Source organism: Suricata suricatta, chromosome 9 (assembly GCF_006229205.1).
Source record: "Suricata suricatta isolate VVHF042 chromosome 9, meerkat_22Aug2017_6uvM2_HiC, whole genome shotgun sequence".
NCBI lineage: Eukaryota > Metazoa > Chordata > Mammalia > Carnivora > Herpestidae > Suricata > Suricata suricatta.
The window spans coordinates 32,208,298-32,221,609 of record NC_043708.1 but is presented as its reverse complement, the minus strand read 5'-3'; the positions used below and the strand labels follow the sequence as shown (position 1 = coordinate 32,221,609).

General features: G+C 43.6%; 1 protein-coding gene and 1 pseudogene across 1 annotated transcript; both read left to right on the top strand.

Annotated features, from left to right (window-relative positions):
* The first annotated feature begins 2,854 nt into the window (after positions 1-2,854).
* LOC115301881 lies at positions 2,855-3,369 on the top strand (annotated as a pseudogene).
* A 600-nt stretch (positions 3,370-3,969) lies between these two features.
* RDH12 (retinol dehydrogenase 12) lies at positions 3,970-13,023 on the top strand. Its single transcript, XM_029951758.1, has 7 exons — positions 3,970-4,113; positions 6,001-6,119; positions 6,604-6,759; positions 7,412-7,516; positions 8,338-8,547; positions 10,289-10,478; positions 12,182-13,023. The coding sequence occupies exons 1-7, from the start codon at positions 4,046-4,048 to the stop codon at positions 12,282-12,284; spliced, it is 951 nt and encodes a 316-aa protein (XP_029807618.1). The 5' UTR covers positions 3,970-4,045; the 3' UTR covers positions 12,285-13,023.
* The last annotated feature ends 289 nt before the right edge of the window (positions 13,024-13,312 follow it).

Genomic DNA, 13,312 nt, shown 5'->3' with positions numbered 1-13,312 from the left:
CAAAAGAGTACTTTTGGTGAAAAGCTTCTTCCCCCGTCCCCTTGTCCTTTCAGAAGTGGCTATCATTATCTATTAATTTTTGTTATCTTTACTGAGATAGCCTATGCATATACAAACAAATATGTCCATATTTTCCCTCCATTTTTTAAGCAAATGGTAGTATATTATAAACACTGTCCTCCTCTCTAATTTTTTACCTAAATTGTCTCAAAGATTGTTCCCTTATCCATATGTTTTTTTAAAAAGTGTTTACTCTTTTTTTTACAGCTGCAAAATGCCATTATGTGGCTGTCCTCTGGTGCAGTAGATTTCCCAGCTTTTGCTAGTACATGTATTGGTACAATAACAGCCTTATATAATAAATGGATGTGAAATGTCTAGGTCAACAGGGGCATGCTTTGCTTTATTAGATGTTATCACACTTCCCTCTGGAGGCTGTAACAATCAACTCTCCCACTAGCAGTCCATCATTATCTTTTCACACTCTGCCCAATTGACATGTTTTTTTTTTTTTTTTGGTCTTTGCCAATTTGTTAGGTCATAAGTCACTCCCAGTGTAATTTTAATTTACATCTCTCTTGTTCTGAGTGAGGTTGGACAGCTACTTGTATTTCCTTTTCTTCAAACTGTTATTTCAACGGGGTTGTTTATTCTTTTTCTTAGTGATTTATATGAGTTCTTTAAATACTAAATAAATTAAACTTTTGTCTGCAATATGTGTTGTGATATTCCACCCTCTCTACCAGTTTCTCTTTTTTATTTTTTGTTTTATTTTTTAAAATTTAGATTCAATATAGTGCAACAATGATTTTAGGAGTAGATTCCTTAATGCCCCAGTTTCTCCTTTGTCTTGCCTTGTATATGGTAGTTTTTGTCACAAAGATTCTTTTGTCTTCTTTTTTCTTGATATCTGGGGTTTCTATCCTATTAGAAGGGTCTTATGACTCTAAAATTATTTTAAAATTTCTCCAATGGGTCTTATTAATACATTAATGGTTTCATTTTTTTGTAATTTCCTCTTTGGTCTATTTGAAAATTTAATGTAAAATGTAAGGTAAGGATCAAGTTTACTTTTCCCCAGCAGGATACCTAGGTCATGTAATACTTTATTAAATAATCTATCTCACCCCTGTCCTACACACTGATGAAATGGTGCTTTTGTCATATCTAAATTTCCACATGTATTTGGATCCGTTTTTTGGCTTTCTATTTTGTTCTGTTAAGTTGTCTGACTAGTCACCTGCTTGTACCACACTATTTAAATTATTATAGCTTTGTAACATAGTTTAACATTTGCTAGGAGTAATCAATCACCATTGGATTATAATATTTAATGTGTGTTTTTAACGAACTGTGTATTTCCATAATTCTAGATAAATTGAATATCATCTCCACAAATGTAGAAGATCTTGGGTTTGATTCAGTAGCACTGGGGATCCAGATAACATTAATACAAAGGTATCCAGATTTGAGATTATTAGATGTACTTTTCTTTGTGTAGTATGGCATTGAGTCTGTTTCTCTGGCTGACCCTGGCCCTGATTTCATAGGGAAGGAAGGACTCTAAGCATAAAACACCAACAGACCTTGTTTTCACATAAAATCTGTGAGGTGTTGCAGATCCAGTGTCCCTGAGTGTGGCAGACAAAGACTGTCCAATCAGCTGGACCATGCTGGCTTAGTGGACATCAGCTTCTATGAGAGGGGCCCTGGAGAGTGCCAATGGGAAGATCTCCTCAAGGGCTTCTGGGACCTTGAGGGCTCTGCTGCTGACATGGCTGCAGTAACCTGGAGCCAGAGCAGGAGACATGAGAGGAGAGGAGAGAGGTAACATGGGAGTCAAGAGAGATCCTCCTGGGAATGATCTATTCTGTTCATCAGGCCCATGAGATTCCCAAGGAGCAGGAACTGTGTCTTCAGGATAATTGGCACAATGCCTGACACCAAGAGGTGTTTAGCAAGTATATGTTAAATAAATGAATGAGGGGTGAACACTCGCCTGCCACAGGAACTTTCTTCATCATGTGCATCCTCCTGGAGCCTCCTCTGGCTTCAGAGGAAGGAGCAGAACTAGGATATGACTCTTGGGGTGTTGTTCTGACTCCTTACCTCTTGTAACATCTAGGAGAGGGATGTTGAGTGAGAAAGGGTTGTGAAACCTCCTCCTAACCTCTCACACATTTCCAGAGAGCTCTGAGAGTATTTGCTAGCTTTTTGTCTTTTGCTTTCTCTCATCTTTAATAGCATCCAACTGAAATGTTACTCCCATTCACAACCTCTCCCTTTTCTGCCCTTGACCCCATGAGTAACATAAGTGGGGCAGCAAAGGAAACAGGAATCAGTACAGTTAATCAAAACAGCCAACACTTTTATAGTGTTTTCTATATGCAAGTTTCTGTCTCAAATTTTCTACCTATTTAATTAATACTTAAAACAAGTAAATATATCTTTTTTACCATACCCATTATACAGTGAGAAAACTGAGTAACTTACCCATGGCCATGGAGCTTGTAAGTAGATGAGCTGGGATCTAAACCAGGAAGTCCACTCTAGAGCCCATGCACTGAAACTCTTTCCTAGGCATGTACATGTATGTGTTAACTTTATTGAAGTATAACATAAAACACAGGAGAGTGCACAAATCAAGCTTATGACTCAATGAATTTTCACAAAGTGAGCACACTTTTGTAACCAGTATCCACCTCAAAGAACAGAACACTCATCCCCACAAAGGTTCCCAACATGCCCTCTCCCAGTCTCTACCCTTTCCCAGCAAGGCACTCTCCTGACTTCTCTCACTATTCTTCTGGGGAGGTTCTACCTTCTCCATTAAAAAAAAAATGTTTAGCTCTTTCTTCTGGGTCGCCAACATGCCTTCCAGACTGAGGAAGACCCGGAAACTTCGGGGCCACGTGAGCCATGGTCACGGCCACATCGGCAAGCACTGGAAGCACCCAGGAGGTCGGGGTAATGTTGGTGGCATGCATCACCACAGGATTAACTTTGACAAATATCATCCAGGTTACTTTGGAAAAGTTGGTATGAGGCATTACCACTTAAAAAGGAACCAGAGCTTCTGCCCAACTGTCAACCTTGATAAACTGTGGACCTTAGTCAGTGAGCAGACAAGGATAAATGCTGCCAAAAACAAGACAGGAGGTGCTCCTATCATTGATGTGGTGCGATCGGGCTACTACAAAGTTTTGGGAAAGGGAAAGCTCCCCAAACAGCCTGTCATTGTGAAGGCCAAATTCTTCAGTAGAAGAGCTGAGGAGAAGATTAAGGGTGTTGGGGGAGCCTGTGTCCTGGTAGCTTGAAGCCACATGGAGGAGGTTCATTAAATACTAAAAGTGCTTTTCAAAAAAAAAATGTTTATTTATTTATTTTGAGAGAGAGAGAGAGAGAGAGAGAGAGAGAGAGAGAGAGAGAGAGAAAGAGAGAGGAAGGGGCAGAGAAGGGGGGAAAGAGAATCCTGAGCAGGCTTTGCACTGTCAGCTCGGAGCCCAATGTGGAGCTTGATCACATGACCCTGGGATCATGACCTGAGTTGAAATCAAGAGTTGGAAGCTCAACTGAGTCACCCAGGCACCCTGCTTCTTTTCTATTTTAATCACACTCATATTCCAAGTGTCATGGGGTCTGTTGCTAAAGTTAAAAATATTCTGTCTTGCAGTAGAGGTGGGCGTGGTTGGGAGAACACATTCCCTAAATAAGAGAAATAACCGAGGCTGGTGAATTAACTGCTAGTTGCTCTAATTTTCCCCCATTCCCTTTGCCAGGAAGTTTGAAGTACTGCTCTTTCCTCCATCTTCTTCCCGGAGAACTACATCTCCCAGCAGGCTGTGCTCTGACAGCTCGGATTTAAATAGGATTCTGGGCTAAGCTCTGAAAGAGCCTTGCTGCTGCCGAGCGCCCAGGAGTAAGAGCAACTAGAGGAGGGAGAGGCAGTGCAGAGCAGCCAGGAGTTGGAGTTAGACCAGGAGCTTGAGCTAGACTTGGAATCTAAGGTGCTTTTACTACAGCAGCAACTAAAGAAGTTGAAAAGATGCTGGTTATCGTGGGACTGCTCACCTCCTTCCTTTCTTTCCTGTATGTGATAGCTCCATCCATCAGGTTTGTCTTAATTCAGTAACTCATGGAATATTTTGCAAAGCCCTGGATTGGGAGCCACGGAGCCTGTAAGTAGATGAGTTCTCAGCTGCTGAAAGATGAGAAAGGGATGGAGACCGAGGGAGAGAAAGTCAGGGCACAGAAAGCAGGAAAGAGGTATGAATACCCTGGTGGCAACCAAGAAGGAAGGACGTGGGGCTGGGAGAGAAGGGGCTGGTTTGAATTCTGATGCTAGTGGACAGCTGACTCTGTGACAGACAATCAAGGTAGGAGTGCTTGCTCTATCACTTTATTCCCTGGAGTTTCTCTAAAGGTCCCTATGTCTTTTCTTCACTGCTCCTACTCAAGGTTGCTTTGCTGGGTTATCATGGGAGGTCATTGCTGAGGGATTCATTGTTAAGTACCAGGAATTTTGCAAATAAAACAAACTCTCTTACCTTTGAGACGACCCTCAACTAATGATTTGGGATGGCTCTTCTGCTGTGGGATTTCTGGAGGTGTCAAAAAAAGTTTGTTCTGAGTGAAAAATTTAAACATTGCTGACAATAGGAGTGCCTGGGTGGCTCAGCTGGTTAAGCATCTGACTTTGGCTCAGGTCATGATATCATGGTTCATGGGTTCAAGCCCTGCATCAGCTCTGTGCTGACAGCTCCAGAGCCTGGAGCCTGCTTCAGATTCTGTGTCTCCCTCTCTCTCTCTATGTCCCTGCCCCATTATGATCTCTGTCTCTGTCTCTCTCTCAAAGATGAAATAAACATTTAAAAATGCTGATGATAAAGAAGGTAAAAGAACAGAGTATTACTCTAGGTCCTGGCATAGAAACCAGGTTTATGTTCCAATTTTGTCACTATTAGCAAGTGACTTGAACTTCTCTGACCTTCAGTCTTCTCCACTGTAAAATGGGAATACTAACAGCATGAGAGGATTAAGAGAAATTCTCTATGAAAAGTGTCTAGCCTAGGACCTGAAATCAGATGATGCTTAGAAAATGTTAGTTACGCCCTGTTCCCATCCTCTTTTTTGGAACTTGTCAAGTCAACTTTATATGAAAGGATGCTCTCTACACAGATGTCTGAACTGAGAGAGGTTTCTATCTGTGTGCTAATGGCTACAATGGAATTTCTAGTAGGATGGCAGAAAGTCTCTGAAGATATCAGCTCTCTAAAACTGGAAGGCAGCCCAGGAGCCATATTTGTATATATTTGTATATGGGGACCCTTGAAGTGCTGTTAATCAATTACTCAACTGTTGATGCCTATTGAAGATCTAGGGCTCAGGACCATTGACTCTACTAATGTCCATTACATATATTAAAAAAATTTTTTAAATGTTTTTTAATTTATATTTGAGAGATAGAGACAGCGCAAGCAGGGGAGGGTCAGAGAGAGGGAGACACAGAATCTGAAGACAGGCTCCAGGCCTTGAGCTAGCTGTCAGCACAGACCCTGACACAGGTCTTTAATCCATGAACCGTGAGATCATGACCTGAGCTGAAGTCAGACGCTTAATGACTGAGCCACCCAGGGGCCCCTTTACATATATGTTTTGGATGCAGGTTAGAGGAGGAAGCTGACCTCTGGGAACCTCTAGAGATAAAAGCTAGGTACTGTGTTATCTAACCAGGAAGGTCTCCATTGGCCCTGGCTCAAGAGCACTTATTCACTTCATCTAAATGATCATTTGTAGTTTTTGGGCACATGACCTTCCAACCAGAGCCAATGAACAGAATACCCAGTGGGAAAACTGTCCCCTTGAAGGTTCACTTCATTGGGTCTCCTAGCAACTTAAAGAAATTTCTCTTTGAGACTAGATGGATTTTATGTTGATCCCAGTCTGGAATTGGGATAATTGGATAATATGCATGAATGCTTTTGTTTCTCTTGCCTATAGGAAGTTCTTTGCTGGTGGGGTTTGTAGATCAAATGTGCAGCTTCCTGGGAAAGTAGTGGTCATCACCGGCGCCAACACAGGCATCGGCAAGGAGACAGCCAGAGAACTCGCTCGCAGAGGCAAGTCCTCCCCTTTCTGTGTTCATAGGACAGTGCCTCCTGCCTTTCTCACTGGGCATTTGTTTCACATTTGCTTGTCCTTCCTCCTGGGCTTGGAGGTTCTGGTCAGAAATTCAAGGAACCTGGGATTCAAGTCCAGCTCTGACACCAACTTATTCTGTACCCTTAAACAAACCTTCCTCCCTTCTCCTTCCTTATTATATAAAAGGAAATAATGATGTCCATATATATTGGTCAGATCAATTATTCCACAAAGGAGAAACCAAGCAACATTAAATACCAGTGTGTATAAATCAGGGTTCCCAGCCTAGGGTTAAGCTGACAAAGGGTCTGAGTAGTTCTACTTGTGAGAATCCTGAGGTGGCGCTACAGCCACTCGCTGCTTAGGGATGGCCAGGAGAGTGTTCTGTCCACCAGTCTCAAACTCACATCCTCTTTTTCAGCCGAGTCTGAACATGTTTCCCTGTCTTTGTTTTGGCCCCAGGAGCCCGAGTATATATTGCCTGCCGAGATGTACTGAAGGGGGAGTCTGCAGCCAGTGAAATCCGAGCTGATACAAAGAACTCACAGGTGCTCGTACGGAAACTGGACCTATCTGATACCAAATCCATCCGAGCCTTTGCTGAGGGCTTTCTGGCAGGTAAGGCCCCTGTGAGTAGACAGAGGAGCAGAAAGCTGGGTGTGGGATGGATTGCTCCACACTGTAGCATCTGTGACCCTTACATCAGAACCACCGTCAATCCCACTGGACAGGTTCTGCCACATGAACCAGCAGGGCAAGGAATTGGTGGTAGACAAGCCGGGCAGGATCCTTATCATCTTTTCCCTCAGCAGTGGGGATGTTGGGCTCCCTGTCTGGGCTTGCACCTTGGCATCAAGGTGTGGCCCTGATGACACTCTCTTTTCTCATCCTGAGAATCAACGTTCTGTGCCACAGGCACTAAATGAAGTTGTGCTGCTGCCAAAATTCTTTTGTATCTCGGCGAATGGCTAGCTTTTCCCAAGGAATATGAAATCCATGTAGGACAGGGATTATGTGTGTCTTATTTAGGGCTGGATGTGCATAGCTGAGGGGGCCTGGCCCAGAGTCAGTACTCAGAGTACATTTGCTAAATGAATGAATGAACGAACATCCAGGAAGATATCAGTAATTAAATTTAGAAATCCAATGACCGTGGTTATCGAATTATCACTGAGATAGGTGGAAGGGCAATGAGTAGATACTCAGGATTATAATAGGCAGCTAGTGGGCTCCTTGCTAACTGCAAGGTCTCCTTGGTTATGCTTTATAGAGGAAAAGCAGCTCCATATTCTGATCAACAATGCAGGGGTGATGATGTGTCCATATTCTAAGACAGCAGATGGCTTTGAAACCCACCTGGGAGTCAACCACCTAGGTAAGTATTTTTGAATGACTGAAAAGCAAGGAAAACTGCATCTTGTTTTCTGTAGGGAGATAACCCTACACCAGTGCTGAGAATCTCTAGTGAGCTTCATAGATTTGGGGGGTTTATTTACTATCCTTCTCCTGACCAGTACAAAAAAGTGAGATCCTCCTACCCATACCATTAAGCAGCTCCAAAACTTGGAGACACCAGGAAGAAGAATGTCATTCTCAGATGGGGCCGTAGTAGTGTAAGGCTTGCCAAGCAGGACCAGGCATGGGATCGGGGGTACAGGAATCTGTGTTTGGCTGGAGGGGGCCACATCTATAACTGAGGACCAAGCAAGTCAAGGACTGGGCTGTGGAGGAGGCAGATCTTGAGGATCTGAGGTATGAATGAGTCTGGGGTTTAGGGGTCATGGGTCTAGTGAGGAGTTCATGGAACATGTTCTCTGGTCCTAGGCAAATTATTTTTACCTGACGATTCCATCCTTCCTTCTGTACATAAATGTATTTGGGCCCTCAGTTGTGTGATCATGGCCAAAGGGTGTTTGGAAGCCTGCAAGTGGCCTTTCTCCTGACTGGGCGAGGGCAGAGGGACAAATAAATACAGAATAAGTCTATGTTGCCTAGCCAATAGTCTAGCTCTGGCCCTTGCCTTGAGGAATCCACTAACTCAGACTGATTGATCATTTGCACTGAGTTATCACAGCATTTAAATTTGTTCACATCCAGAAGATAGTGAGCTAATGTTGAAGAGCTATCACCAGCTCCCACCCCTAAGCCTGAGCTATCACCTCACTCTTCAATCTTCCCTGCTGGCTCTCCTCACAGGCCACTTTCTTCTTACCCACTTGCTCCTGGAGCGGCTGAAGGAGTCCACTCCTTCACGGGTGGTGAACCTGTCATCGGTGCTCCACTATGTTGGCAAGATTCGCTTTCATGACCTCCAGGGTGAGAAGCACTATAGCCGGGGTCTTGCTTATTGCCACAGCAAGCTGGCCAATGTGCTTTTTACTCGGGAGCTCGCCAGGAGGCTCCAAGGTAAGTATGGAGAAAGGGCCAGGGTTAAGATAGCGAAAGCAAGGTCTTCTGTTTAGATTAGAGGTTCAGAGAAACTTGTCAAGATATCAAACATGCAAAACATGCACATTTCAATGATAGCTTTATGCACTAAGGAGAATGAGGTTATAAACAGACTAAAAACAATTCATGCTCTTGGGAAAAAACTTAAAATTGAACAGGAGTTAGGGATCTATAAAATTACCTTCCATTTCTGTCATATCTTATTTCCTATCTACCATTGTATTTGACTTTTCACAACACCTCTTGTAATAGGCAGGGCAGGTATTCTAATTACTATTTTGTGGATCCAAACTGAGGCTTGAAGAAGTGGCTAGCCGAAAGTTACACGGCAAGTAAAGGAGTCAGGACTGGAGTATGGGAACTCTGCTTTAAGTCCAGAGTGCTTCCTTCTGTCTGTGCTATTTGCTGAGGTTCACATGGTGAGCTAAACTACAGGGCTCCCTCTGTCTAGAGTCAGAAAGATCGGATTGGATTTCGGCTCCCTGGGTCTGAGCTCTTGGTCTACCACATACGAGCCACCTGTGTATATGGACATGTCCCTTTAACTTCCCCTGATTTCATTCCCTCAGCTATAAAATGAGGCAAGGCCTCTCTTAATCCTATGATTCTGAAGTTTTTGCTGAGCTGCTGGCTTTGACATCTGCAAACCTGGGGAATCATTTGCCACAGGGAATAGCCAGAGTTTGGGAACAATGGTATTTACTATCAGAATGCAAAAGATAGAAGAAGATGGTGATTATTAGAAGAAATAATAATAATGAGAAAAATTGAGAGTTTTTTTTTGTGTGTGTGCCATATATTATACATGTCTAAACTCATTTTAATACAACATTCCTATGAGGGAGGTGCTATTATTTCCCCCCACTCGACAAATGAAGAGATAGATCTATTTTATCACAGATATATTAAGAAACTTAAGCAAGTTTCCTAGCTAAGCCAGGATTCAAATGCAGACAGTATAGCTCTAGAGTCTATGCTCTTTATTCCTTGTCAGAGTTCAGACCTTGACCCTGCAACCTGTTAGGTATGACCTTGGGCAATTTACTTAACTTCTTTGTGATGAGAGCTCAGTTTCATCAGCTGTAAATGGGCACCTTATAAGACTCATAGGGAATCACATGAGGTAATACATGTAAACCAGGCAGCGGAACCTTTGCAAATAATAAGATAGTAGAGGCACCAGTGGTATCTTGGGGTCATGTCACTCTCCATTATCTCTATCAATGCCCCTCAGGCTATCCCCCATAAAATGTGCTTACTCAGCAATTACAGCTCAAAACAAGGTTCTAGCCTCCTACCTTCCAACAAGTTGCTTCCCCTCAGCTCCTTCTATAGAAATTTCAAAGATACTACTATGAATAATTGATACTACTACTCCTACTACTCTTCCTACTACTACATGTGGTTGTTTCTACTATTAATACTTAAGCCACAGAAGAAAAGTGGCATTCAAATGGAACGACCTTCCATCAAGCACTCCTTGTGGAACATAGAAGGCTGAGAAAGCTATAGATCTTTCTGGAAGAGATGAATTAATTACAAACAGATTCTATCCGGCAAGGAGAGGTACCTTCTGGTACCTTCTGAACCTGGGGTTTCCTTCTGAGTCCCTTCTCATTTGTGCATTTTGCTCCAGGAGACGAGCTGTTTCTTTTGGCTCTGATGTGTCCCTGGACTAACTGTGCTTTCTTTGCCCTAGGCACAGGGGTCACCACCTACGCTGTGCATCCAGGCGTGGTCAGCTCTGAGCTGGTCCGGCACTCCTTCCTGCTGTGCCTGCTTTGGCGGATCTTCTCCCCCTTTGTCAAGTCGGCCCGAGAGGGGGCGCAGACCAGCCTGCACTGTGCCCTGGCTGAGGGCCTGGAGCCGCTGAATGGCAAGTACTTCAGGTGAGTGGAGGGGTTGTACGTGGTGAGGCGTAGGGCTCCCTGGGCTCTGCACCCGGCCCTAGGGGCCACGTCTGTATGTGATAATGGAATCTAGGTTTGGATTGGGCCTGGAGACCAAATGCTGTTACTTTTCCAAGGGAGCTTACATTAGAAACTTGGTGAAGAGCTGCTTTTCTGGTTCTGTTTTATACCTGTGTGCCACATTTTCAGGCTGTCAGACTGTTCCCCTTGGTTATGCCTTGAAAAGAACATCCAGAGTGCTTCCTCTGGATCTTTTTTCTTCTCCTTGAAGCTTTTGGCTGACTTCTTTCATAAATTCTTTAATACCACTTAGCACAAAGTGCTGGGGCAAGGTCAGCTCTCCCCACAGAGAACTCTGTTTCTCAGCGCTGCCAAGATTGGTACTATCTGCTGGAATACAGAAACAGACATTTCACTGTTGAATTTTGCCACAAACTTAATGGGCAATCAGAAGTTGGGAATAAAAGGAAGCACAAGATTCAACCTCCTTCCCATTCCATGGCTTGAACCATCCCAGCCTGCTATTCTGTCCCATTTGTTGAAAACTGTTGATTGGTGCACCATTTATTAAATGAAGCATTGGCAATAACTTCAGAGCCCAACAATAGAGGAATGGATAAATAATAATAGCTAATGTTGCTTAAGCTCTTGAAAATGTTTGGTGCTCTTTTTTACTTGAGTACACGTACGTGAAGAGAGCACGTGTGCACATGAGTGGGGAAGAGAGTCTGAGGGAGAGAGAGAAAGAGAATCTTTTTTCTTTAAATTAACTTATTGAGAGAGAGAGAGAGAGAGAGCGAGCACAGCAGGGGAAGGGGCAGAGAGAGGGAGAGAGAGAATCCCAAGGAGGCCCCTCACTGTCAGTGCAGAGCCTGACACAGGGCTTGAACTCAAGACTTTTGGATCATGACTTGAGCCCAAATCAAGAGTCAGATGCTCAATTGACTAAGCCATCCAGGCACCCCCAAAACAAAATACTATTTGAAGTAAACAAAGTGCTGAGTCTGGGGTTCATGGGCCACAAGTGGGTCCATGGATAGAATTCAAGGGGTCTGTGAACTTGGATGGAAAGATAATTGCATCTTCATTTTCACTAACCTCCACCTGCAGGAGTAGCAGGGATACCTGTGACTTTGTCACCAATGGAAGGCAGTGTTTTCACAGCCCCTGGCAGTTGCTTCAGGTGACTCAGGATGTCACCTCTGCTCACACCACTTTACAAGTGGGTGGCTGTCAGCCCCAGCCCAGCTCTTGTGACATAGCACATTAACAAGGGAGCCTGTGGATCACCCTACCATGAAGCTTTTTTAAAAATATTCTAAAACTGCATTTCAATACAATCCGTTCCTTTTCATCCATTACATTTTACACATTTAGAAACATATTCTGGGGGCACCTGGGTTGAGTATCCAACTCTTGATTTTGGCTCAGGTCATGATCCTAGGGTCATGGGATCAAGCCCTACTCGGGCTCTGTACTCAGCATAGAATCTTCCCTAGGATTCTCTCTCTCTCTCCCTTTGCCTTTCTATCCTGCTTGTTCTCTTTGTCCTTCTCTAAAATAAAATTTTTAAAAAGTTTTTTTTAAAGCAAAAAGAAATATATTCTGATAAAGAGGCCAAAACCTTTTCCAGACTGTCAGTTTCCATTCCTGGATGTTCATGCTATTTCTCTGCCCTCCAGTGACTGCAAGAGGACCTGGGTGTCTGCAAGGGGCCGAGATAACAAAACAGCTGAGCGCTTGTGGAATGTCAGCTGTGAGCTTCTAGGAATCCAGTGGGAGTAGGGCTGGTGGAAGAGCCACAGATTTATAGGCCTCGTCCACACCGTACTGGAAAGGGACCAAGGAAAAGGCCAGCTCGGAAGGATTGTCTCCTGGTTGGCTGCTGTTGAGGACCCTGCCCTGCTCCAAGTCTTCTGTCTCTTCTGGAAAACTGTGCACACCCAACTCTCTTGTGAAGCTGGTTCATGGCACAAGAGGTTCACACCTATAGATCATTCTTCTCCAAGACTCGCAGAGTTGGCTGTCCTCCCCCGGCAGGAGGGCTGCACAGATGCCAGGCTGGGCACAAGGATGGTGGAAGAGCCTGGAAAATTAGGTCAGTTTCCTCACCAATACCAGAAATGCCAGCCAGCCCGCTCTGCTGAGGTGACAGGAGCATCAGCGTTAACATTTTGTATTTCCAGAGACTATAGACCCAAACTCTAGACTCTTTCCTCTTTGAGATACTAGTCACAACTCTGGAGTCTGGACCAACTCAGGAAAATCATGGCTTATCCTTGGCCAACTTTGGTTTCTTTCTCTGATTATCCTGGAGCCACTGCATGAAGCTGGACCTTCCCATTTTCTCTTTCTGGTTCTTTTTAAGAAGTTAAAAAAAATTTTTTTGCTAGCTTTATTGAGATGTAATTGACATATAATATTGAGTAAGTTTGGGCCTTCTCATTTTCAAACATGTAGATAGTTTCTTTCTACAAAGTTCCCTTTACCTAAATTTGTAGAGAAAATAAAGACTGTGCATTAATATTGTTGCCTTATTCATTTTGTCATGGTAGCAAGGGAGGAATTGAAAAATGGGGAGGCCAGCCTTCTAGTTTAGTGAGTAGTATCTCACCCAACCAACTATAATCTTCTTATAATATCATATCTGGGTGCAAAATAAGTTGGTTCAGTTGGGTATTTTCTCTAGTTTCTTCCAGCTCTCCCATTTTATCACCAAAGATGTAACAAAAGGGACTTAAATCACACAGATGCTGATCTCTGCTACAGATTAAGGGCAGAGGTAATATAGGATTTTGTTTGGTTTGATACAT

Bases quoted from the DNA above. Each gene is read 5' to 3' on its own strand.
- RDH12 (XM_029951758.1), top strand. From the start codon at position 4,046: ATGCTGGTTATCGTGGGACTGCTCACCTCCTTCCTTTCTTTCCTGTAT. The intron at 4,114-6,000 runs GTTTGTCTTAAT...TCTTGCCTATAG, and splicing joins GTGATAGCTCCATCCATCAG to GAAGTTCTTTGCTGGTGGGG. The intron at 8,548-10,288 runs GTAAGTATGGAG...TCTTTGCCCTAG, and splicing joins GCTCGCCAGGAGGCTCCAAG to GCACAGGGGTCACCACCTAC.